General features: G+C 53.7%; 1 protein-coding gene across 2 annotated transcripts in view; it reads left to right on the forward strand.

The window, feature by feature from the left end:
- The window catches only part of PPL (periplakin), a 44312-nt gene that overhangs the window by 6738 nt on the left and 17479 nt on the right, over positions 1–20095 (forward strand). For both annotated transcript variants that reach the window (XM_025416606.3, XM_025416605.3), the window contains exons 2-4: positions 13799–13898; positions 18925–19079; positions 19745–19865. In XM_025416606.3, coding sequence (XP_025272391.1) covers positions 13799–13898; positions 18925–19079; positions 19745–19865 — 376 coding nt within the window. The remainder of the gene's footprint in view (positions 1–13798; positions 13899–18924; positions 19080–19744; positions 19866–20095) is intronic.

Here is a 20095-nt window from a genome sequence, read left to right on the forward strand (position 1 = left end):
CTGGCCACCAAGTGTCCCAGCTGGCCACCTGGCCCACCTGCCCTGGGTAGAGTGTTTCTCAGGTCTTACAAATGAGCTGCACACCCAGCTGCTCCCTGGCTCGCTGCTCAGCCTGCTGCCTGCTGACCCCGAAAGGCTGCATGGCTGCAGAGAAACAGTCATGTGTGGAATTTCTTGCTGCTCCAGTGGCCTGGGCTCGGATTTCAGACTCATAGCTTTTATAGTTTTCACTTCTCCGTCCTGGGCATGGGGACATATTGGTTCCAACTGAAAGTTGGGGGAAGGTTCTAGGTTTGTGCCAGGAACTGAGAGGGCTCAGTCCTGCTGCTCCAGATAAGGAGCTTGACTCTTCCCAAGTATAAAATGGGCAACCCAAGCTCTCATGTCACTGAGGGGGACACCGAGGCCCAGGGGCAGGTTCTGCGGGCATGGTGGGTAGAGTAGAAAGAGCCTGAATTTGGGAGCCGCAGACTTGCCCTTCAGGCCCAGCTGTGCTGCGTGTGAGCTATGCCCCTGTCCCCTGTGCTGCCGGCCACATTCCCGCCCCTCTCTCGGCTTGATGAAGGCAGGGACTTTGCATGTCGTGCAGTCACTCCATTCCCCCAAGAACGGTGCCAACCACATAGGAACGCTCAGTAAACAGTGGTGGAAGGTCTGTTTTGAATCTGTGGAACAGGAGGAGTGGAAGCTTGTGGAGGTCTGGAGACAATGTGTATAAAACACCAGGCACGTATGGAGATTGTGCTTAATAAATGGAGACTGGCACTCCTGGTCTTGAAGCCAGGATGACGTCTTGACCCTTAAGGGCACCAAGACTGGCTGCAGCCCTATTTAAACCTTACAAAAATCTTCAGGACTAGCACTGATGTTACCCAAGGCAGCTTGAACTTCTGTGTGGGGGGTAATGAGAGCCGGAAAGCACACGCCTGACACGGGCCTGGAGGTAGGGTGGCTTTGCTGGGCGGAAACAGATTAGGCCGGGAAACGGAGCTGTAGTTACTAAGCCAGCAATCTTCTCTGTTTAGGATATACTTCCTCAGGATTAATAGCTGGGTGTGGAGGATTTTACTGTCTAATTACCATGGAAGTTTCTAGTAAGGAGAGTATCAGTCAATTGACCAATCAATCTGGTATTTACTGGATGCTTCCTGTATACTGCTTTCTTATAAGACTTTCTTCCTGTAGAGATCTGGAGATTCTTCCTCAGTCTGCTCCCTGTAATCCTGTGATGCATTACTGTGGTTCGTTTCTGGATTCCCAACCCTGGCTACACATTAGAATCATCTGGGGAGCTTTAAAAGAAATGTCCAGGCTCTGTCGCAGGCTGATTAAGTCAGAATATCTGGGGTGTGGCCCACACTTCAGTCTTTGGATGTGTACCCAGAAGTGTGAACCCCACGTTCACACTGATTACTTTGATCTGTCTTGTTCTTGAGGTACGTGCAGCTTGCTTTCCCTTTTCAATAGCAGCTGCCTGGTCTGTTGTGCTATATTCACTTATTCTCAACTTTCCTGTATCATTCTGTTTCAGGTATGTGTCTTATAAAATGGCACAGAGCTGGCTTTTGTTTTGTATTTGTATTCTCAGCTGAGAGTCTTAGCTTTCAACAGGAGAGTTGAACTCATTTACGTTTATTGTAATGACTGATGTGTTTGGACCTACCCCTGCCATGGTAATTTGTAATTCCTATTTATCATGTTTCCTTTGACTTTTTTCCTGCATTTTATTGGATCAAGCTATATTTTTACAGTTAGGTTAGGATATAAAGTCTAAATAGGACACAGTGGATGAAAATATACTGACCCAGGCAATCTGGATCTTTGCAGTTATAGTCTTCAGGGTGTTTTTCTTCATCCCGCTTATTAGGTTGTAAGCCCTTGGACTTATCTGTCTTGGGGGGGGCGGGTATGTGTGTGTGGTGTGGGCAGTGCCCTTAATTCCAGGCCTTGCATAGGTTTGGAGTTCAACATGTGAACTCCGATTTCAGAGGTAGGTAATGAAGAAGGGCCTGTCCCCAAGGCCTGTAAGAGGGGCAGAGAGATGATAAGGAATTGGGGGCAGGGGTGAAAGTTTATTTGGCAGTGATTGACTATCTAGAAAACTGGCTAGGGTGACAGCAGTCACCAGTCTGGATGCTTACTAGTCCAATGGCCCCAGGCAAGTTGCCCTTCTTCCCTAGGCTCAGTCTGTTCACTGGGAGCAATAATAGTACCAACCTCGAGGGGTTGTTATGAGGATCAAAGTGGAAACATGTGTCAGGTACTGGGGCAGGGTAGAGCCCCGGGAGATGTTCCCTCTGTGCTGATTCTTTCTCCCAAAAGGCCTCCTCAGAGGGACAGATTGGGATCCCCTCATGATGGCATCTTAGGAGAATATCTGAGTCAGTCACCACCACTATGACTCAACCACTGGGATTAATTGTACCAAGTCGGATGCCAATGAGATGTAAATCACTGGGCCTCCCCTGAGTGGTGAACGCCTTGCTGCTTCGTCCTGTCTCCCTGATGTCTCCCTGTCATTTCATGGATTGGTACTGGTCACCCTTGTTCTGAGAAGGTGGCTCTGGAGCCTGTTCAAATCCTGGCACCACCACTTCCCAGCTGTGTGACCTTGGGTGGGTTTCTCATCCCTTCCAAGCTGCAGTTATCTTCATCTGGAAAATGGGGGGATAGGAATTGTGGCCATCCTATCAAATGTCTGCTCAGTTCCATAGCTATTTGTTGAGCCCCAAGCCTATGCAAGGCCTGGAATTAAGGACAATGAAGGGCTCCCTAAAAGATGACTGTCCTGGGGCGCCTGGGTGGCTCAGTCCGTTGAACGTCCAACTCTTGGTTTCGGCTCAGGTCATGATCTTGTGGTCGTGAGATCGATGAGATTGATGAGATCAAGCCCCGTGTCGGGCTGTATCCTCAGTGCAGAGTCTACTTCAGATTTTCTCTCCCTCTCCCTCTTGTTTACTCTTTCTCTCTCTTTCAAATTAATGAATAAAATCTGAAAAGAAAAAGATGAGTACATCCTTACTTGTCCAAAAGTTTATAGCCTAACAGGCAGGATTAAGAAAAGTCCCCAGTGGGGGCACCTGGCTGGCTCATTCGGTGGAGCACAAGACTCTTGATCTTGGGGTTGTGAGTTCGAGCCCCACGATGGGTGTAGAGATTACTTGAAAATAAAATCTTTAAAAAAGAGAAGGGCCTAGGGACACCTGGGTGACTCAGCGGCTGAGCATCTGCCTTCAGCTCAGGGCATGATCCTGGGGTCTGGGATCGAGTCCTACATCAGGCTCCTTACAGGGAGCCTGCTTCTCCGTCTGCCCATGTCTCTGCCTCTCTCTCTCTCTGTGTGTGTCTCTCATGAATAAATAAATAAGATCTTAAAAAAAAAAAAAAAAGAGACAGAGAGAGAGAATTGCCAATGACTGTAAGGGTGCCTTTCTCCCAGGACGCCAAGATTTCAGTGGGTCTTGTGAAGGGACCAAGTGGGTGATTGGCACCTAGCAGGTGCTTCGTGTTTAGCCATCATTTTCTGAGTGCCTACTGTGTGTGCCTTCGCGTCAGAGGCAGGACAGATGTCTGGGAGGGACAAAATGGGGGCCAAGGGACAACTAGCATCAGAGATAAGCCTCTGGATTATCTGGATGTCTGGATGTCTCCAAGGAGCTGCTTATGCCCTGGCTGGCCCTAGAGGCAGGCAGGACCCAGAAGGGGATGACCCTGGCCAGCAGGCAGCTGGGCCTCTGCTGTGGGCTCTGGGAAGGGTGAGGCTGGTTCTGGGGAGAGGTGAGCACTCCTATGCATTCCAGACATTCCAAAAATGATGGCTCCTGCCCACCCTTCCCCTGCTCCTGTGCACACCCACTGAAACAGAATTAACCCCAAAAGGGAGGGACAGTAGACGTGACCAAGAGGGAACATGGGGACTGACTCAGGCCTGGAAGGCAAGGTGGTCCTGGCTGAGGAGGGAAGGCGGTTCCTACTAGACGTGCCCTGTGCCCGCCGCTTCCTGTCTCTACACACAGAGAAAGCTGAGTTGTGATGGATGGGGGACAGAGCGGTTCTGAAGACTTATGGCAGGGCTGCAGCACCCCTCTGGGGTGTGATCTCTTCCCCAGAGTGGCAGGTCACGAAAGAGGCCAGGGCAGGAAAGAGGCTGTTCTCCTCGCCTAAGGGGAGGGATGGCTGGGAGCAAGCCAGATGCCCCTGGCTCTGCCCTGTGGCCTGTGGGCAAGGATGCTCCAGCTCCAGGGGCATGGGAAGGGGCCCCGGGTGTGGTTTACCTGGCACTCTATCCCCAGGCTCCATACTCTGCTGGGTGCAGCTGGGAGCTCTGGATTGTTTTGAAGTCAAGGAGCCAGGAATCTGTAGACCTGACCTGGCCTTGGGGCAGGTGTCTGGACAACCTGTGTAGGTCTGGTAAGAGGGTGACAGAGAGCACAGGGATGATCATTTACTGAGTGTCCCTACGTACCAGGCTCTGAGCAGCACCCCTAGGTGCTCTGTGCATCTATGGCAGAACTGATGGGCTGAGAGCAAAGTGGCCAGAAGCCACAGAATCACCTAGAACTGCACCGTAATACTTGGGAGCCACTAGCCACATGAGCTGAGATGGGCTTCGAGTGAAAACTACATGCCAGGCTTTGGAAGGCATAAGATGAACAAGGAATGCAAAATAGCGCATTAATAATGTTCTGTCGACTACCTGTCAGAATAATTTCTTAGATATATTAAGTCAAACCACAAATTGTATAAAAATTAAGTTCACCTGTTTCTTTGGACTTTTCTTTAAAAAAATTTAAAAAAAATTTTTTTAAAGATTTATTTATTTATTCATGAGCGACAGAGTCACGCCTGGAAAAGGATGTTACAGGGCCCGTCATCCCACAAAACTGGCTTAGCACCCTCTTTTTTTTTTTTAAGATTTTATTTATTTATTCATGAGAGACACAAAGAGAGAGAGAGGGAGGCAGAGACACAGGCAGAGGGAGAAGCAGGCTCCATGCAGAGAGCCCGATGCGGGACTCGATCCGGGGCCCCCAGGATCACGCCCTGGGCCAAAGGCAGGCGCTAAACTGCTGAGCCACCCAGGAGTCCCCTCTTGACTTTTCTCATGCTGGAAAAATTTAACTACAAACATGGCTGTCGCAGCCTCTTTCTATTGGGCAGCGGTGACCTTAAACGCAAAGTAGGACAGTAGGAACCTGGGGACGTTTGCCGCTTGTTAGATGTGTCTTTCTGTTTGCCGCTCCGCAGTAGACACCATAACCCTATTTATGGCTGAGGAAATTAAGGTAGGCAGGAGAAATAGCACGTTTGGTTACACCAGACATGGGCGCAGCTCACTGCCTTGTTGCTGGGATGAGGATTGTGCTGGGCGCTGTGGACGTGGCAGTGAACCAGATAGACCAAGGCCCAGCAGTCCTGAGCCTCTGTGACGTGACTGCCACATCCAAGGTACTTTATAAGGATTATCTCCTTGAATTGTGTCAGCTCTCTGGGGTGGGGCAGATTCTTATCTCCGTTTCACACACGAGAAAATAGGCAGGGAAAGGCTAAGGAGCCCACCCAGGGCAGAGCAACACCAGAGTCTATGTCTTTCTCTGTGCCAGGATGACTCAGTTTCCTTCCCTGCACGCAGGATAGAGAGGAAAATGGGTCAACTCGTTCTGCATGACTTGGGCACGGAGAGCTGAAGGCAGCAAGGGAGGCTCTCGCTGCCAGGTGGAGGGTTGGCCATTCATGGAGTCCTTGGAGGGCCTAGGTCTCTCCTGGAGGTAGGAGGCCGGGAAGCCGGCCCTTCTGGTGGCTGCTGAGCTTGGGACAGAGATAGACAAACTGAGTGGATCAGTTGGGCATGTGGTCAGTAAACCAAGTCTTAGCCAGGGTGGTCCTAGAGGTGATCTACAAACAGAGACACCGCCCCACCTCACCCCAACCCAGAAGTCACAGCCAGTGCAAAGGCCCTGAGGCAGAAAGGGCTGGGCACAGGGTTGAGATCTGGAGGTCCTGTGGGCCATGGGCAGGAGTATGAGCTCTCTTCTCAGAGCATTGGGGAGCTCTGGCAAGTTCCAGGCTGGACAGTGATAAGATCAGGTGCACTGTTGAAATGTGCTGCAGCTGGCCTGGGCAGCAAGGGTCTGGGCCCAGGCAGATGGTTGGGGGTGGCTGTTGCATTGGTCCAGGTGAGACGTAGCAACCCCGAGCAGGCTGAGACCACAGGGCAAAGGAGGGTAGAGCCAACAGGTCTGTTCCCAGTGGAACGAGGGAAGGGAAAGGCCGGGATCTGGGCGGTTCTGGGTTCTGCTTGAACAACCAGGTAGACCGGCCCTCCCTGCCCTCCCCTTCCGCGGTTTCCCTCCCACAGACAGGAGACGGTGCTCAGGGCGCCAGAACGCCTGTGCTGGAAGCCTTACCCTTCGAATCCCACAGCTGATTCTAAGCCCAAACCCAAGGCGGTGCAGTGGGACCGAGCCTGGGATCCGCATCTTCCCAGTGGCCTCACTGCCCAGGTGTGCACCCAGCCTCTCCCTGCAGGGATCGGAGGAGACCTTTCCAAATACTGAAGTTACCTGGGAATTTCCCATGCCTGGGCGAGGCGATGTCTGAAAGGAGGAGCCAAAGCATGTCTTGGCTCCCATGAGGATCAGTGTGAATGGCACGGTGGCCTGGGGTCTTTAATTTTTAATTTTTTAATTTTTTTTTTTTTAGCTCCCCGGTGCCAGTGCAATCTGCCTTCGGGCTTTTGTCACCCCCTGGACAGAGACCCCATGTGGCAGCAGAGAGCCTAGGCTCTCCATGTGGCAGTGCCCTCTCATTCAACCCTGGCAGAGCCCCGTGGCATGCATAACGGGATGCACCCCCCCCCCCCCGTGATGGACAGGGAAACTGAGGCTCAGAGAGGCTGAGCAATTCACAGCTTGGGAAGGACTGAGTCAGGATTCCCCTCCAGGCCAGCTGCCTTCCGTCTGGGTGCTTGAGCACCGGGTCATACCGCCCCTCCAGCCGCGAGGAAGAGCAAGAAGCACCTGCACAAAATAAAGCAGGAAGGACTGGGCAGCAGGATGGGGGGGTGAGGGTCCCCTGAGATGCCTCTGTTCTTTTCCTGCCCATCTATTCCCTCCGTGGTCTAGATGACCCGGGTTCCACCTCCGTCCCCACTTCTCTGGACAGTGCCCGCGTTGCTGCTGAGCTCCTGGGTTTGAGCGGCCACCAGCAGAGCAGGTTGGGCTATGGTTATTGAGTTTCCACCTCCTGGTGACAGAACCGGGTACCTGATGCCGTTTAGAGCTCTCAGGCTCCCTCCCTGCAGTGTCCGTGCTCTGACTACATCCTGGGGACACAATGAGGCGCCTGTTCCAGGCTGGTGCCTGCAGGCTCAAACCCAAAAGGCCTTGTTTGTCCCTCAGGGTGTCCTCACACCCAACCCAGGGCTCTGCGGAGATGCCAGGCAGCCCTCTGGCCGGGCTGCACCCTATTTTCCCCAACTAGCGCCAGGAGTCTCATGTCAACGGGGCTCTTCATCCTACTGAGGACAGGGACCCTGGCCCTCCTGGGTCCGTGCCAGACCTCGGCTTCCTCAGCCCAGGAGAAGAAAATGAGGGCTGGTTCTCTGGAGAAATGGGCCCAAATCTGCCTGGGACCCCCCCCCCCCATCTGGCTTGTGCACCCTGCACAGCAGCAGCCCGGCTGGGTGGGGTGGGGCCGAGGGAGCCGTGGTGGGGACAGGTGAGTCCTGCATCCCACCAGCTTCTACTAGGTGGGGTCTTAGGTCACGGCACCCCACCTCCTCTTGCCTGTCCACAGCTAGGTGTCCTGGATGCCATTCCCATCACCAAGACGTCCCGTAGGGGGTTGCTGGAAAGCCCAGACAACTGGAAGGAAACTTTTCTTTAAAAACTAAACTATAGGGGCACATGAGTGGCTCAGTGGTTGAGCATCTACTTTTGGCTTAGGTTGTGATCCCTGAGGATCGAGTCCTGCATCGGGCTCCCTGACGGAGCCTGCTTCTCCCTCTGCCTGTGTCTCTCTGTGTGTCTGTATGTCTCATGAATGAATAAATAAAATCTTTAAACAAAAATTAAACTATAAATTTGTTTCCAATTCTTCAGTCTCCCCCTAATGTCCTTTCTCTGTCCCACAACCCCATGTCGCACTCCGTGGTCACTTCTTCTTAGACTCCTCCAGGCTGACAGTTCCTCAGTCTTGTCTTTCATGATCTTGACACTTTTTTTATTTTTATTTTTAGATTTTATTTATTTATTCATGAGACACAGAGAGAGGCAGAGACACAGACAGAGGGAGAAGCAGGCTCCCTGCTGGGGAGCCCAACGCGGGACTTGATCCCAGGAACCCGGGATCATGCCCTGAGCCGACAGCAGGCGCTTCACCCACTAAGCCACCCAGGGGTCCCAGACCTTGACACCTTCGAAGAGGGCTGGTCAGGTGTTCTGTAGGCCGTCCCTCGGTTTGGGCTTGTCTGCTGGCTGCCAGCCCTGAGATGGAGGTCATACATTGAGAAGGGCTCCTTGGAGGCAATCAGGTGTCTCCCCCTGGTACCGGGTGTCAGGTGTCCCACTGTGTTGATGTGTCTTCCCCCTGGGGATGTTAACCTTCTGTCCTCTCCATCAAGAACTTACTGATTTTCAGGAGAAACCTATTTTACAGAACCAAATGCAAGCCGGAGTCCACAGGCAGAGCCCATGCACAGCGGAGCAACGTAAGGGCTCAGGTGCCTTGTGACTGGCACGCCTGTGGGGGCGGGGGGTGTAAAAGTGCCATAAATACGTGTTGTGTGCATGAGTGCTCATCCTCACCATCTGTGCTGAGTGATTCGAGGTCCCTCGCTGAACGGTACTTCTTGACTGTCTCCTGTCTCCTGTCAGGCACTGGTTTTCTGCCCTGAACCTCCAGCTCAGTCCCTGAACCCCAGGGTGGTCTCTGAAACTCAATTCAAATGTTTCCAGGAGGGCCTGACTTTCCTTCCACCCCCCTCACTTAACTACATGGGATGGACAATTCCCATTTTATAGATGGTAAAAGGGAGGTTCAGAAACAAGAGGCTCACACCGATGGCAGGTGCGGTCAGGATTTGAACCCCGTCTGACTGCAGGCACCAGCTGCCTCCTCTGTGACCTTGGGTGGATGCCTTTGCTTCTGAGGGCCTCAGTTGGCTCATCCGTGTAATGAGCAGGTGGGGCTGGATGACTTCCAAGCCACCCTCTGGAACCAAAGGCCACTGCCCAGAGAACCTGTGTCTGTGTTAAACTTGAGTAAGTAGAGGAGGGCTGGGTGTGTCTCTCTACCAGCATGTCGCTCAGCCCTGCCTCCCTCTCCAGGGTGGGGGCACCTTGGCTTTCCCGGCTCTGCTGGTGATCGTTGCCTCCGGGGTGGACAGGACTGGACGGGGGTGGTGGGGAAAGGTGGTATCTTGGTCTCCATCAGTCGGGTTCATGCCCTGTCTGGCTGCCCCAGTGGGTCTTATTAGTGAGATGAAAAGCTGGACTGGCCAGGCCAGTTCCCAGCCGTTTTGGGATCTGCGCCCCCTCCCTCAGGTTCCTGACTTGCCCACATTCCTGCACTCCTGCACACCTGGCCAGAATGCAGGGTCCTGTGGGACGCCTCATTCAGGACCCCAAACCCAAAAGGAAAAAAAGTGTGCTAGGACTGTGGCCCGGAGGCCTGGATTAGAACCCCAGTTGTTGTTTTCTGGCAGTGGGAATTGTGGTCAACTCATTAAATCACTCAGTGCCTCAGTTTCCCCATCTGTAAAACTGGAAAACAGTGCAACTTCAGCAGTTGTAGGATTAAAGGAGTTAATCTTTTTTTTTTTTTTAATGTATTTATTCATGAGAGGCACAGAAAGAGAGGCAGAGACACAGGCAGAGGGAGAAGCAGGCTCCATGCAGGGAGCCCGATGTGGGACTCGATCCCGGGTCCCCAGGATCACGCCCTGAATCAAAGGCAGATGCTCAACCACTGAGCCACCCAGGCGCCCCTAAAGATGCTAATCTATATGTATGTGACTTGCTTAGCACTGGTGGGCACATGCTCAACTCTGTGCGTGTTAACTAGTATCTTCTAGGCAGCTGGGCGCCTGGAGCTGGTCTAGCCTCCTGGAAAATAGATACAAGGCAGGAAGAAGGCTCAAGGGGGTGGGGGAGGAAGAGACAAGCCCCATCACCTAGAAATGGCTCTTGCCAATTTTGAGGATATCAGCTTTTTTTTTTTTTTAATATTTTATTTATTTATTCATGAGAGACACACAGAGAGAGGCAGAGACACAGGCAGAGGGAGAAGCAGGCTCCATGGAGGGAGCCTGATGTGGGACTCGATGCCGGGACTCCAGGATTACGCCCTGGGCCGAAGGCAGGCTCTAAATCGCTGAGCCACCCAGGGATCCCCTATATTTACCTTTTCGAGGAGCTTCCAGACGGTTTTTACAGTTCCCACCAGCTAGCTAGGAGTGAAGGTTCTGATTTCTCCATAGCCTTGTCACCAAATCGTTATGGCCTGTCTTTTTGATTATCACCATCCTAGTGGGTGAGACGTGGCATCCCATTGTGGTCTAGGGCACTTGGCAGTCCATGCCTAGGATGTGCTGGGAGCCCTGCAGGATCGTCAACATGGGGTTGTTAGTGGCATGGACTTGAGGGCCTACCTCGGTTGGAATTCTGGCTCTAACATTTAATTGTTGTGTGACTTTGGGCAAGTTACTGAAGCTCTCTGGTCCTCGATTTCCACATCTGTAAAGTGGGGGCAATAGCATGATTACCCACTGGGCCGACACCTACCTCACAGGCTTGTAATGAAGATTAAGAAATGAGTGGAAAGGTTGGCATGTGGAAAGTAAATACAAGCTCATACTATTCTGGTGATGGTGCTTGTTGCTGTATGTTTGCTTGTGATTTTTCCAGCACCCCTGTGAGCAGCTGTGAGCCTAGTATTTGATGAAGTGGCCTCTAGAACAAGACTGCGTGAGCAGAGTCCTGGCGCCCCATCCACACGGTGTATGACACAGGGTGAACACCATGACATCTCTGAGCCCTGGTTTCCTATAAATTATCTGTTAAGGGGCACACAGACCTCCCCCAGGGCTTAGGAAGAGGATGCTTCTATGGCAGGGCCTATAAAACATATCTGATGTCTGATGAAGCATGTGCAGGAAACGTCAATATTTCCATGATACCTCGGTGGTCATCCTTGTCAACAAATGGAGAAACTGAGGCACCTCGAGGCTAAGGTGCTTGCCTGAGATGGTCCAAGCAGGAAATGGCTCAGCTGGACTTGGAACCCATGTGTCTCTGGCCAGAAGAGTTCTCTCTCATGGAACCCTCCTTTGTTCTCTGCCAGGAGCTCCAGGTTCCCGGACTGGCTGTCTCCCCTGCTCCTTGGTCCCCTTTCTGGTGCTGGCCTTTGGCTGGAATAATGGGCCAGCCAAGGTGGGGACCAGAAGACGCTTTCCTCACTGCTCCAGCCAGTGAAGGGGGGCTGGTTTGGGCCCCGCATCATAGGGTGGGCCTGGGCTGAGCTGGGGGCCCCCACCTCAGCTACACTGCAGGCTCCCGATGATGCTCCAGCAGTCATGGGTTAAATATCTGGTTTGAGACTCGCCGCATCTGCGTGCAGCAGGCCAGGCTGAGCGGCAGTGGTTTGGTGGAGGGGAGGGGCCGGGAAGGAAGCGCTCCCATTCTCCATGTGGTCTGACCTGCCGGGGGTGGGGGGAGTGGGGGGTGGGGGCCGTGGGCTGTGGGCGCAGTCCATGCCCTGGCAGCCCAGCCTTCACCCTTCCTTCCTCGGATCCTCCACACACAATCCCTTCCTCTGAGCCTTCCCTGCGTCTCTCCAGCTTTCTGCACTGCAGGACTGCTCAGAGCCTCTACTGGCTCATGGACTTCTCGAGAGTCCAGGTGTTCCGAGCTGCCTTGACCGGCAAAGCCTTCATTCTGGGAGTGACTTACAGGACTGGGGTTCCTGGGACCCCACTTTGGGAAAAGCTGTCTCCTTGACTGACTGGGCAGAGAGTATAGTTTGGGTCTTGTTCCTTTCCCCCGCCCCCACCCCCCACCCCCCCAGCTTCTGCACAGCCAGGCCTGGCACAGAGCAGGCTCTCAGGGTTTGAGATGTGGATGGCCAGACTCACGGGTTCTGTTTGCCGTGCTGTTTCTGCCCCCAGCTCCCCCCACCCCCATACCAGCAGGACCTGCTGTGCTGGACCTCAAACTCTGCAGGGTATCAGGGTCCCCTTGGAGAACCTGTAATAACAACAGCAATACCTTTTTTTTTTTTTAAGATTTTATTTATTTATTCATGAGAGAGAGAGAGAGAGAGGCAGAGGGAGAAGCAGGCTCCCTGCAGGGAGCCCAATGTAGGACTCGATCCCAGGACCCCGGGATCATGTCCTGGGCCGAAGGTAGACACTCAACCGCTGGGCCACCCAGGCGCCCCGTCAACAGCAATCCTAATACGGCTTCCTGGGCCCGGCTCTGGAGATGCGGATTCAGAGGGTCTGGGTTAGTGCCTGGGAATCTGAATGTTTTGTGCCACATTAGGTGCATCCCAGGCCTTGATTTGAGGAATTTCACTCTGAAGAAGTGGCGGCCCCCCTCTGCCTGAGGGTCAAGAGCTCTGCCCTGGCCCACCCCAATGGACAGGCCCAGGACCCGCCTTTTTTGTGGCCTCTCCTCACTGAAGCCTTCTGCCCATGAACCCCAAACTCTTTCTCATTCTTCAGGGCCTAGCCACCACCACCTCCTGCAGGGAGCATTCAGTGACCAGTCCCAACCCCTCCCAGCCAGGCAGGAGGCTCCCCTGGGCATCCCCTCGCCACCATGCCTGTCTCCATCTGTGACTATTTCTGTAAATGCTCATTTCCTCCCCATCTAGGGGATGACCTGTCGGTGGGTGAGGCTTTCTCTGTGTGCCGTGCTGGGCCTGGCATATAGTAGGTGCTTAATGAGTGTAGGTAGAATAAAACTTTTTTTTTTTTAATTTTTATTTATTTATGATAGTCACAGAGAGAGAGAGAGATGGGCAGAGACACAGGCAGAGGGAGAAGCAGGCTCCATGCAGGGAGCCCGACATGGGATTCGATCCTGGGTCTAAGGCAGGCGCCAAACCGCTGCGCCACCCAGGGATCCCTTTTTTTTTTTTTTCTTTAATTTTTATTTATTTATGATAGTCACAGAGAGAGAGAGAGGCAGAGACATAGACAGAGGGAGAAGCAGGCTCCATGCACCGGGAGCCTGATGTGGGATTCGATCTTGGGTCTCCAAGATCGCGCCCTGGGCCAAAGGCAGGCGCCAAACCGCTGCGCCACCCAGGGATCCCTAGAATAAAACTTCTGAGTGCTTGGCTGCTCGGGCTCTGCCTTGGAGTCAGTACAGAAGGGTTTTCAATGGAGTTTGGGGAATTAGGTGCCAATCTTGACCATTACTGGCCGGCTGGGTGACATTGGCCAAGTTGCACTCCCTCTCTGGTCTTTGTTTCTTCCTCTGTTGAAAGACAGCAACAACAGAGGTAGGGCTGGACACCCCTCAGCATGACCCTGTGAATACGCTAAAACCCACTGAATTATAGGCTTTAAAATGGTGAACTTGATGGTATGTGTATTATAGCCCAATAAAACATATGGAAAAAAAAAAAAAACCTCAGTAAAGGCACTGCAAGCTGCCTCGTTTCTGCGGCTTTGGTGGTGTCACCCAGGGTTGGGGCAGGCGATGGGGTGGGCAGCCAGGCCCCCCTCTGAGGCTGCTGGGGTCTTGGCCACCCCGCTGGCTCTGGCCCACCCCCTGTCTTCTGCCCGCAGCATCTCTAACAAGGAGCTGTCGGAGCTGATCGAGCAGCTGCAGAAGAATGCCGACCAGGTGGAGAAGAACATCGTGGACACGGAGGCCAAGATGCAGAGCGTGAGTGTCCCCCCCACCCCCCACCTCTGCACCCAGTGGTTCTTCCCCGGGAGGGGTTGGATTCTGTTCCTGGGGAACATGTGGCCGCATCTGGAGACGTTTGTGGCCGTCGCAGTGGGGGTTGTGGGGTGGACGGGCATCTGGTGGGTGCTGGCGATGCTGACCAACCCCCACAGGGCCTAGGACACCCCCACCCCCAGAGTGGTCCAGCCCCAAATGTCAGCAGCGTGTAGCTGGGGAGACGGCGTTACTGCTGATAGTGTCAGCCCCCCACCCCGGGGGCTAAGCTCCTGCAGCTTATGGAGCCCCGTCTGGAGGAGAACCTTGGTCTCAGGAACCAGGTCCTGCTTAGCACCCCGGCTTTGCCACTTACTGTGTGACCTTGGGCAGGTCACCTTACCTATCTATGCTTGTGATTCCCTCCAACAAGGTAAAAGTGATCATTCCCATCGGCTGGGCCACTGTAAAGATTCAGTGAGATCATTCAGGTGTATCGAAGGGCTCGGTATTATCATCGATGTCCTCGTCCTTGCACTTCCCCTGCCGTTCAGACGCATGTGCTCCAACTCTTTTCAGAGAAGAGAGAGGAAGGAGCTGGGCAAATCATGTTCCCTGTATCTCCTTTTCCTCTTCTTTTTTTTTTTTTTAAGATTTTATTTATTTATTCATGAGAGACACACAGAGAGCGAGAGGCAGAGACACAGGCAGGGAGAAGCAGGCTCCAGGCAGGGAGCCCGACGTGAGACTCGATCCCGGGTTTCCAGGATCAGGCCCTAAACCACTGAGCCACCCGGGCTGCCCTCCCTTTCCTCTTCTGTGACAAGCAGCTCAGAGCCGCAGGGTCTCCTGAGGAGTCTCTACAATGAGGGATGCTGAGCTCCACTCACACCTGTGAGCTGCCAGGATGGTCATCCCTTTGAACCCTCCCCAGGCCAGTGCGGTTGAGCTTAAACCCATTTTGTAGCTGGAGACACTGAGGTTCAGGGAGAGCGAGGTGACTCATCAGTGGCAGAACCAGCCCCCGAAGCATCCCGGAGGTGGGGTTGCCAGATTCAGCAAATAAGAAGACAGGATATCCTGTTAAATTTGACTTTCAGAACACACATAATTTTGTGTCCTAGAGGGATAGCCCATGTAGTGTTTGGGATATACTTATGCTATGAATTATCCTGAAATTTGAGCGTGACTGGATGGTCTCTATTTCATCTGCATCCCTGCCCAGGAGGTGACCGCGAGGCAGGTCCAGAGGAGTGGGGGACAGAAGGGGGACAGGTCGTGAAGGGAGCTCAAGGCCTGGCCCAGCCATGGCTGCCCACCCCCCCTGACCACACAGGTGTCCACCCACCCGAGGAGGGATGGGCAAGGGGGTGGCACAGCCGGGAGTGAGAAAGGAGGTGTGGGGAAGTGGGCAGGAAAGGTGGGTGGAGCCCCTCTGTTCCGGCCAGGGGCCCTCCCCCAGCTCCTTTCCAGCCCTCCCCTGGCTCCTGCCACCATCACCTGCCCGGTGCCCCGCTGCCCCGCTGCCCGCTCAGTCCAGGGCCCAGCTCCTCCGCACAGTCCTCGCTCCCCTCCTCTCATGGCGTCGTGCAATTTTCTTTCCTAAGTGAAAACAGCTTTTTGGGTGTGTCCGTTCTTGTCCTAATAAAAGTAATATGGGTTTGTTGCAAATATTTCAGAGCTGATAAACAAGTATAACAAAAGCAAGTTGGAATCGTGTGATTCCACCGCCCGAGAGATTGCTCAGCTATTAACATCTCGGCATATCTGTTTGACCCTTCTCTGGGCACACGTGTGTGCGTGCGTGTGTGTGTGTGTGTGCGTGTGTGTGACTGGGGTCTAGGGCTCTCATTTTTATTTGCTTAGAGTAGTGACTCACAGTAACAAGGATGTACTTGGGGAATAATTTTAAACTGTTTTTTAAATTTAGATGAACCAACCTGAAAATAGAAACTGTGCTTTGACGACCATATGGACTCCTCTTTTACTTTCTTTTTCTTTCCTCCCACCCTTTATCTTCTCAGAAGATGTCTCTATTCATTACCCAAAAGTTCTCTTGAGTTTTCCTGTTTTCTTAACATTCAAGTGAGATTCACATAACATAACATTCACCACTTACAGCGTGCAAGTCAGTGGCCTGTACTACATTCGCAGTGCGGGGCACCCACCACCTCCTTCTAGATCCAAGGCATTTCTGTTCCCCCAAAGGGAACCTCGTACCCACCCCCCCTTCCCGTTGCCCCCTGTTCTGCTTTCTGTGTCTATGGATTTAGTTCTGCATGTTTCATACAAACAGAATTATACAATATATAACCTTCTTTGTCTACCCAGATTTTAAAATATTTTATTTATTTATTTGATGGAGAGAGAGGACAAGTGGGGGGAGCAGCAGGTGGAGGGAGAAGGAGAAGCAGGCTCCTTGCTGAGGGATCCCTGGGATCATCACTTGAGCCAAAGGCAGATGCTTAACCGACTGAGTCACCCAAGCACCCTTCTATCCAATTTTTTTTATTAATTTTTATTAGTTTTTAAAGATTTTATTTATTCATGAGAGATACACAAAGAGAGTCAGAGGCAGAGGGAGAAGCATTCTCCTTGCGGGGAGCCAAGTGTGGGACTCGATCCCAGGACCTTGGGATCATGACCTGAGCCCAAGGCAGATGCTCAACTGCTGAGCCACCCAGACGTCCCCCTCAATCCAAATTTTTTTAATCTTATTTATTTATTCATGAGAGACACAGACTGAAAGAGACAGGCAGAGACACAGGCAGAGCGAGAAGCAGGCTCCCCGCAGGGAGCCCCATGTAGGACCCGATCCCAGATCCCGGCTTCAGACCCGAGCTGAAGGCAGGCACCCAACCACTGAGTCACTCAGGCGTCCCCCAAATTTTTGAACATGCAGAAAAGTTGAAGGAATTTCACAGAGAATATCCATATCCCTACCCGCCCGATTCCACAAGTAACATCTGTTGGATTAGCTTTATCACTCATCCACCCACCAGCGTGTGTGTAATTATTAGATACATCAGCCCCTAAGCGTTATATTTACTCATAAAACCTTTTACTTGAGGTGTAAATTCTGTAAAGTATATAGAAAGTGGCCACATTTAGGGGCATCTGGGTGGCTCAGACTTTGGCTCGGGTGGTGATCCCGAGGTCCTGGGATCGAGTCCCACGCCAGGATCCCCATGGAGAGCCTGCTTCTCCCTCTGCCTGTGTCTCTGCCTCTCTCTGTGTGTCTCTCATGAATAGATAAATAAAACATTAAAAAAAAAAAAAGAAAGCGTCCACATTTGAAGGGCCTTTGCGTCCATAGTTACCCACGTAACCGCTGCTCAGGTCAAGCCAGAGAGCATTTCCCAGAAAGCTGGCCCGTGACCTTCCGATCGATACTCCCCAGAGGTACCGCCGTGCCGACCTCTCGCCATCCATCGAGTTGCCCCTGTGAGCTCTTGAACACCTACGTGGCGTCCCTCGGCTCGATGTTCTTTCTGGTTTTGGCTAGCGGGTTTCGAGAGGGCTTGCGTTCCCACACAGCGTTTGCGTGAATGAGGTAATGATTACTTTGCTTCCCCTCCTGCAGAATTAGTCTCTGACACTGTAACTGCCCGAGAGCTGCAGATCAGCTGGAAATGATGGAGTGGCTGATGTTCCATCCAGGCCAAGAACCCTGAGGCTTTATTGTATTTTTTTTTCTTCCACTGGCCAGCCCCACCCCGGGGTGGAGAGAGCGCCCAGCCCCACTCCGGGCCTCCCCTCCAAGCCTCTCGGGGCGCCAGGACCCACCTGCCCCCCAGCCTCCCTGGAGCTGGCCGGGGAACGGATGGGCTGAGCGCCTTCTCTTCTCCCAACAGAGGGGTCTGGTCCTTATTCTGGATCAGGAAGCACATCACCTCATTCGCTTCTTTTTGCTTTTTTTTTTTTTTTTTTTAAGATTTTATTTATTTATTTATGAGAGACACACAGAGACAGAGGCCAAGACACAGGCAGAGGGAGAAGTAGGCTCCTATGGGGAGCCCGAGGTGGGTCTCGATCCCAGGACCCCGGGATCCCCCCTGGGCCGAAGGCAGATGCTCAACTGCTGAGCTCCCCAGGTGCCCCTTCTTTTTGCTTTTGCAGCAGGTTTATTAGGTGTATCTGACGTATAAGACTCTTGCTGCCCTGCTTGCCCTTTCGTTGTCTTTCCCTAAACAAGCAGAGGGGGATCCCTGGGTGACTCAGCAGTTTAGCGCCTGCCATTGGCCCAGGATGTGATCCTGGGGACCCGGGATCGAGTCCCACATGGGGCTCCCTGCATGGAGCCTGCGTCTCCCTCTGCCTGTGTCTCTGCCTCTCTCTCTCTCTCTCTCTCTCTCTCTCTCTCTGTCTGTCTCCCATGAATGAACAAGCAGAGACCCTGTCCCTTCAGCAACACAGACCGTGCCTCCCAAATATCCACCCGCTCTGTCTACTCTCACCATTTCTGCAGCTGCCGCCCCCGACCAGCCACCGTGAGCTCCCACCCGGCCTTGTCACACCGCTGGCCGCCCTCCTGGCTGTGCTCTTGCCCTGTTAGAGCCCTGAGGCATTGCCGTTAAGGATAGATGGGGCCTCGTTGCTTTGCACGTCTCCCACCTCCCTCCCCAGCCTGCCTTCCTGCCCCAGGACCTTTGCACAGACTGTTTCCTCTGCCTACAACACTCTTTCCTTTCATCCTTGGTTCTTAGCTTATGTCACCGCCTCCGAGGAGGCTCACTCATCCCCGGATATAAAGCAGGTCCTGCTGTTGCACCTCCGGTGTGTTTCCTTGATAAACACCGACTTGTATGGACTTGTATTTACCTCCGTGAGGTTTCTGTGTTTATCTGACCGGGCTGGGCGGAGCCTTGCCTGTTCATTCAGAGCCCCCACAAGTGGGTACGTGGGCTGTTTGTTGAAGAAAGGGGGGCCCGGGGAGCCCCTTGCTGGCCCTCTCCCCCCGCCCCTCCCACCCCGACAGTGCCCACCGGGTCCCCATCCACTGTCCCCCTTCCTGTCTTGACTCTCTCAGGACCTGGCCCGGCTGCAGGAGGGCCGACAGCCCGAGCACCGGGACGTGACCCTGCAGAAGGTGTCGGACTCAGAGAAGCTGCTGTATGTGCTAGAGGCGGACGCAGCCATTGCCAAGCACATGAAGCATCCCCAAGGAGACATGATTGCCGAGGAGTAGGTCCCCCCGCGCCAGGCCCCTGGGACAGGGCAGGAAGGCTGTAGGCCGCTCAGTGTTCCGGAGCCCAACGCGGGGTTCACCAAGGGGCATGTGCCCAACGGTGTGGTTATCCTCCCTCCTCAGGGAGACTGAGGCTCAGCACTGACGTCCTCTGTTCTGGTCCCAGTGTGACCACAGCTCCCTGACCAGCACGCTGTCCCGCCTCCCAGCTCCTGAGCACGCTCTCCCGCTCCCAGCTTCCCGTGTTCACCGCACCCCCCTCAGCTCAGCTGTGGATAAACTGGCACCCAAAATGCCTCCCAGCTCCTTCTGCATTCCCCACCCTGGCAAGGGCAAGGGCCTCTCTGCGCCATCCCTGTCCTGGCCCAGGCCACCCCTGTGGTTCCTGCTCCATGGTGGGCTCCGGGGAGCAGTGGACCTGCTTGTTTCTTCCAGAACCTTCTATGGTTCTGGGCACACAGTAGGCCCTGGGAATACATTGATAGGAGAAGAAAGGGCGAGGGAGGATGTCAGTGATTGGATGACAAGGCCTGGGTCGCCGTGTCCTTCCAGGCCACTGAGCAGAAAGCCCCGGGGCCAGGGTCTGGGGTGGGAGGCCCCTCCCGGGGGAAGGGGGTGGGCAGTGGGGCTGCCAACCAGGATGGCCACTCTCCCCACTCAGCATCCGTCAGCTGAAGGAGCGCGTGATCAGCCTCCGGGGGAAACACAAGCAGATCTACAACCTGGTGGTGAAGGAGGTGGACCCACAGGTCAACTGGGCAGCGCTGGTGGATGAGAAGCTGGTACGGCCCAGGCTGCAGCTGTGGGCAGGGGGTACCCCGCCATCCAACGGCTTCCACGGTCCCGCCTCACAGAGGGTCACACTCCTGATGGTGCCCGACGTCGGCACCAGTGAGAAGAGCACGGCTCAGAGGTGTAGCGCCTGGCCCAGTGTCCCTCAGCCGAAGTGGTGGAGACTGGGCACCTCCGGGAATGCTCTCCAGCTCTGGTTGTCGGGGCCCAGGCAGGCTAG

This window comes from Canis lupus, chromosome 6 (assembly GCF_003254725.2).
Source record: "Canis lupus dingo isolate Sandy chromosome 6, ASM325472v2, whole genome shotgun sequence".
Lineage (NCBI taxonomy): Eukaryota > Metazoa > Chordata > Mammalia > Carnivora > Canidae > Canis > Canis lupus.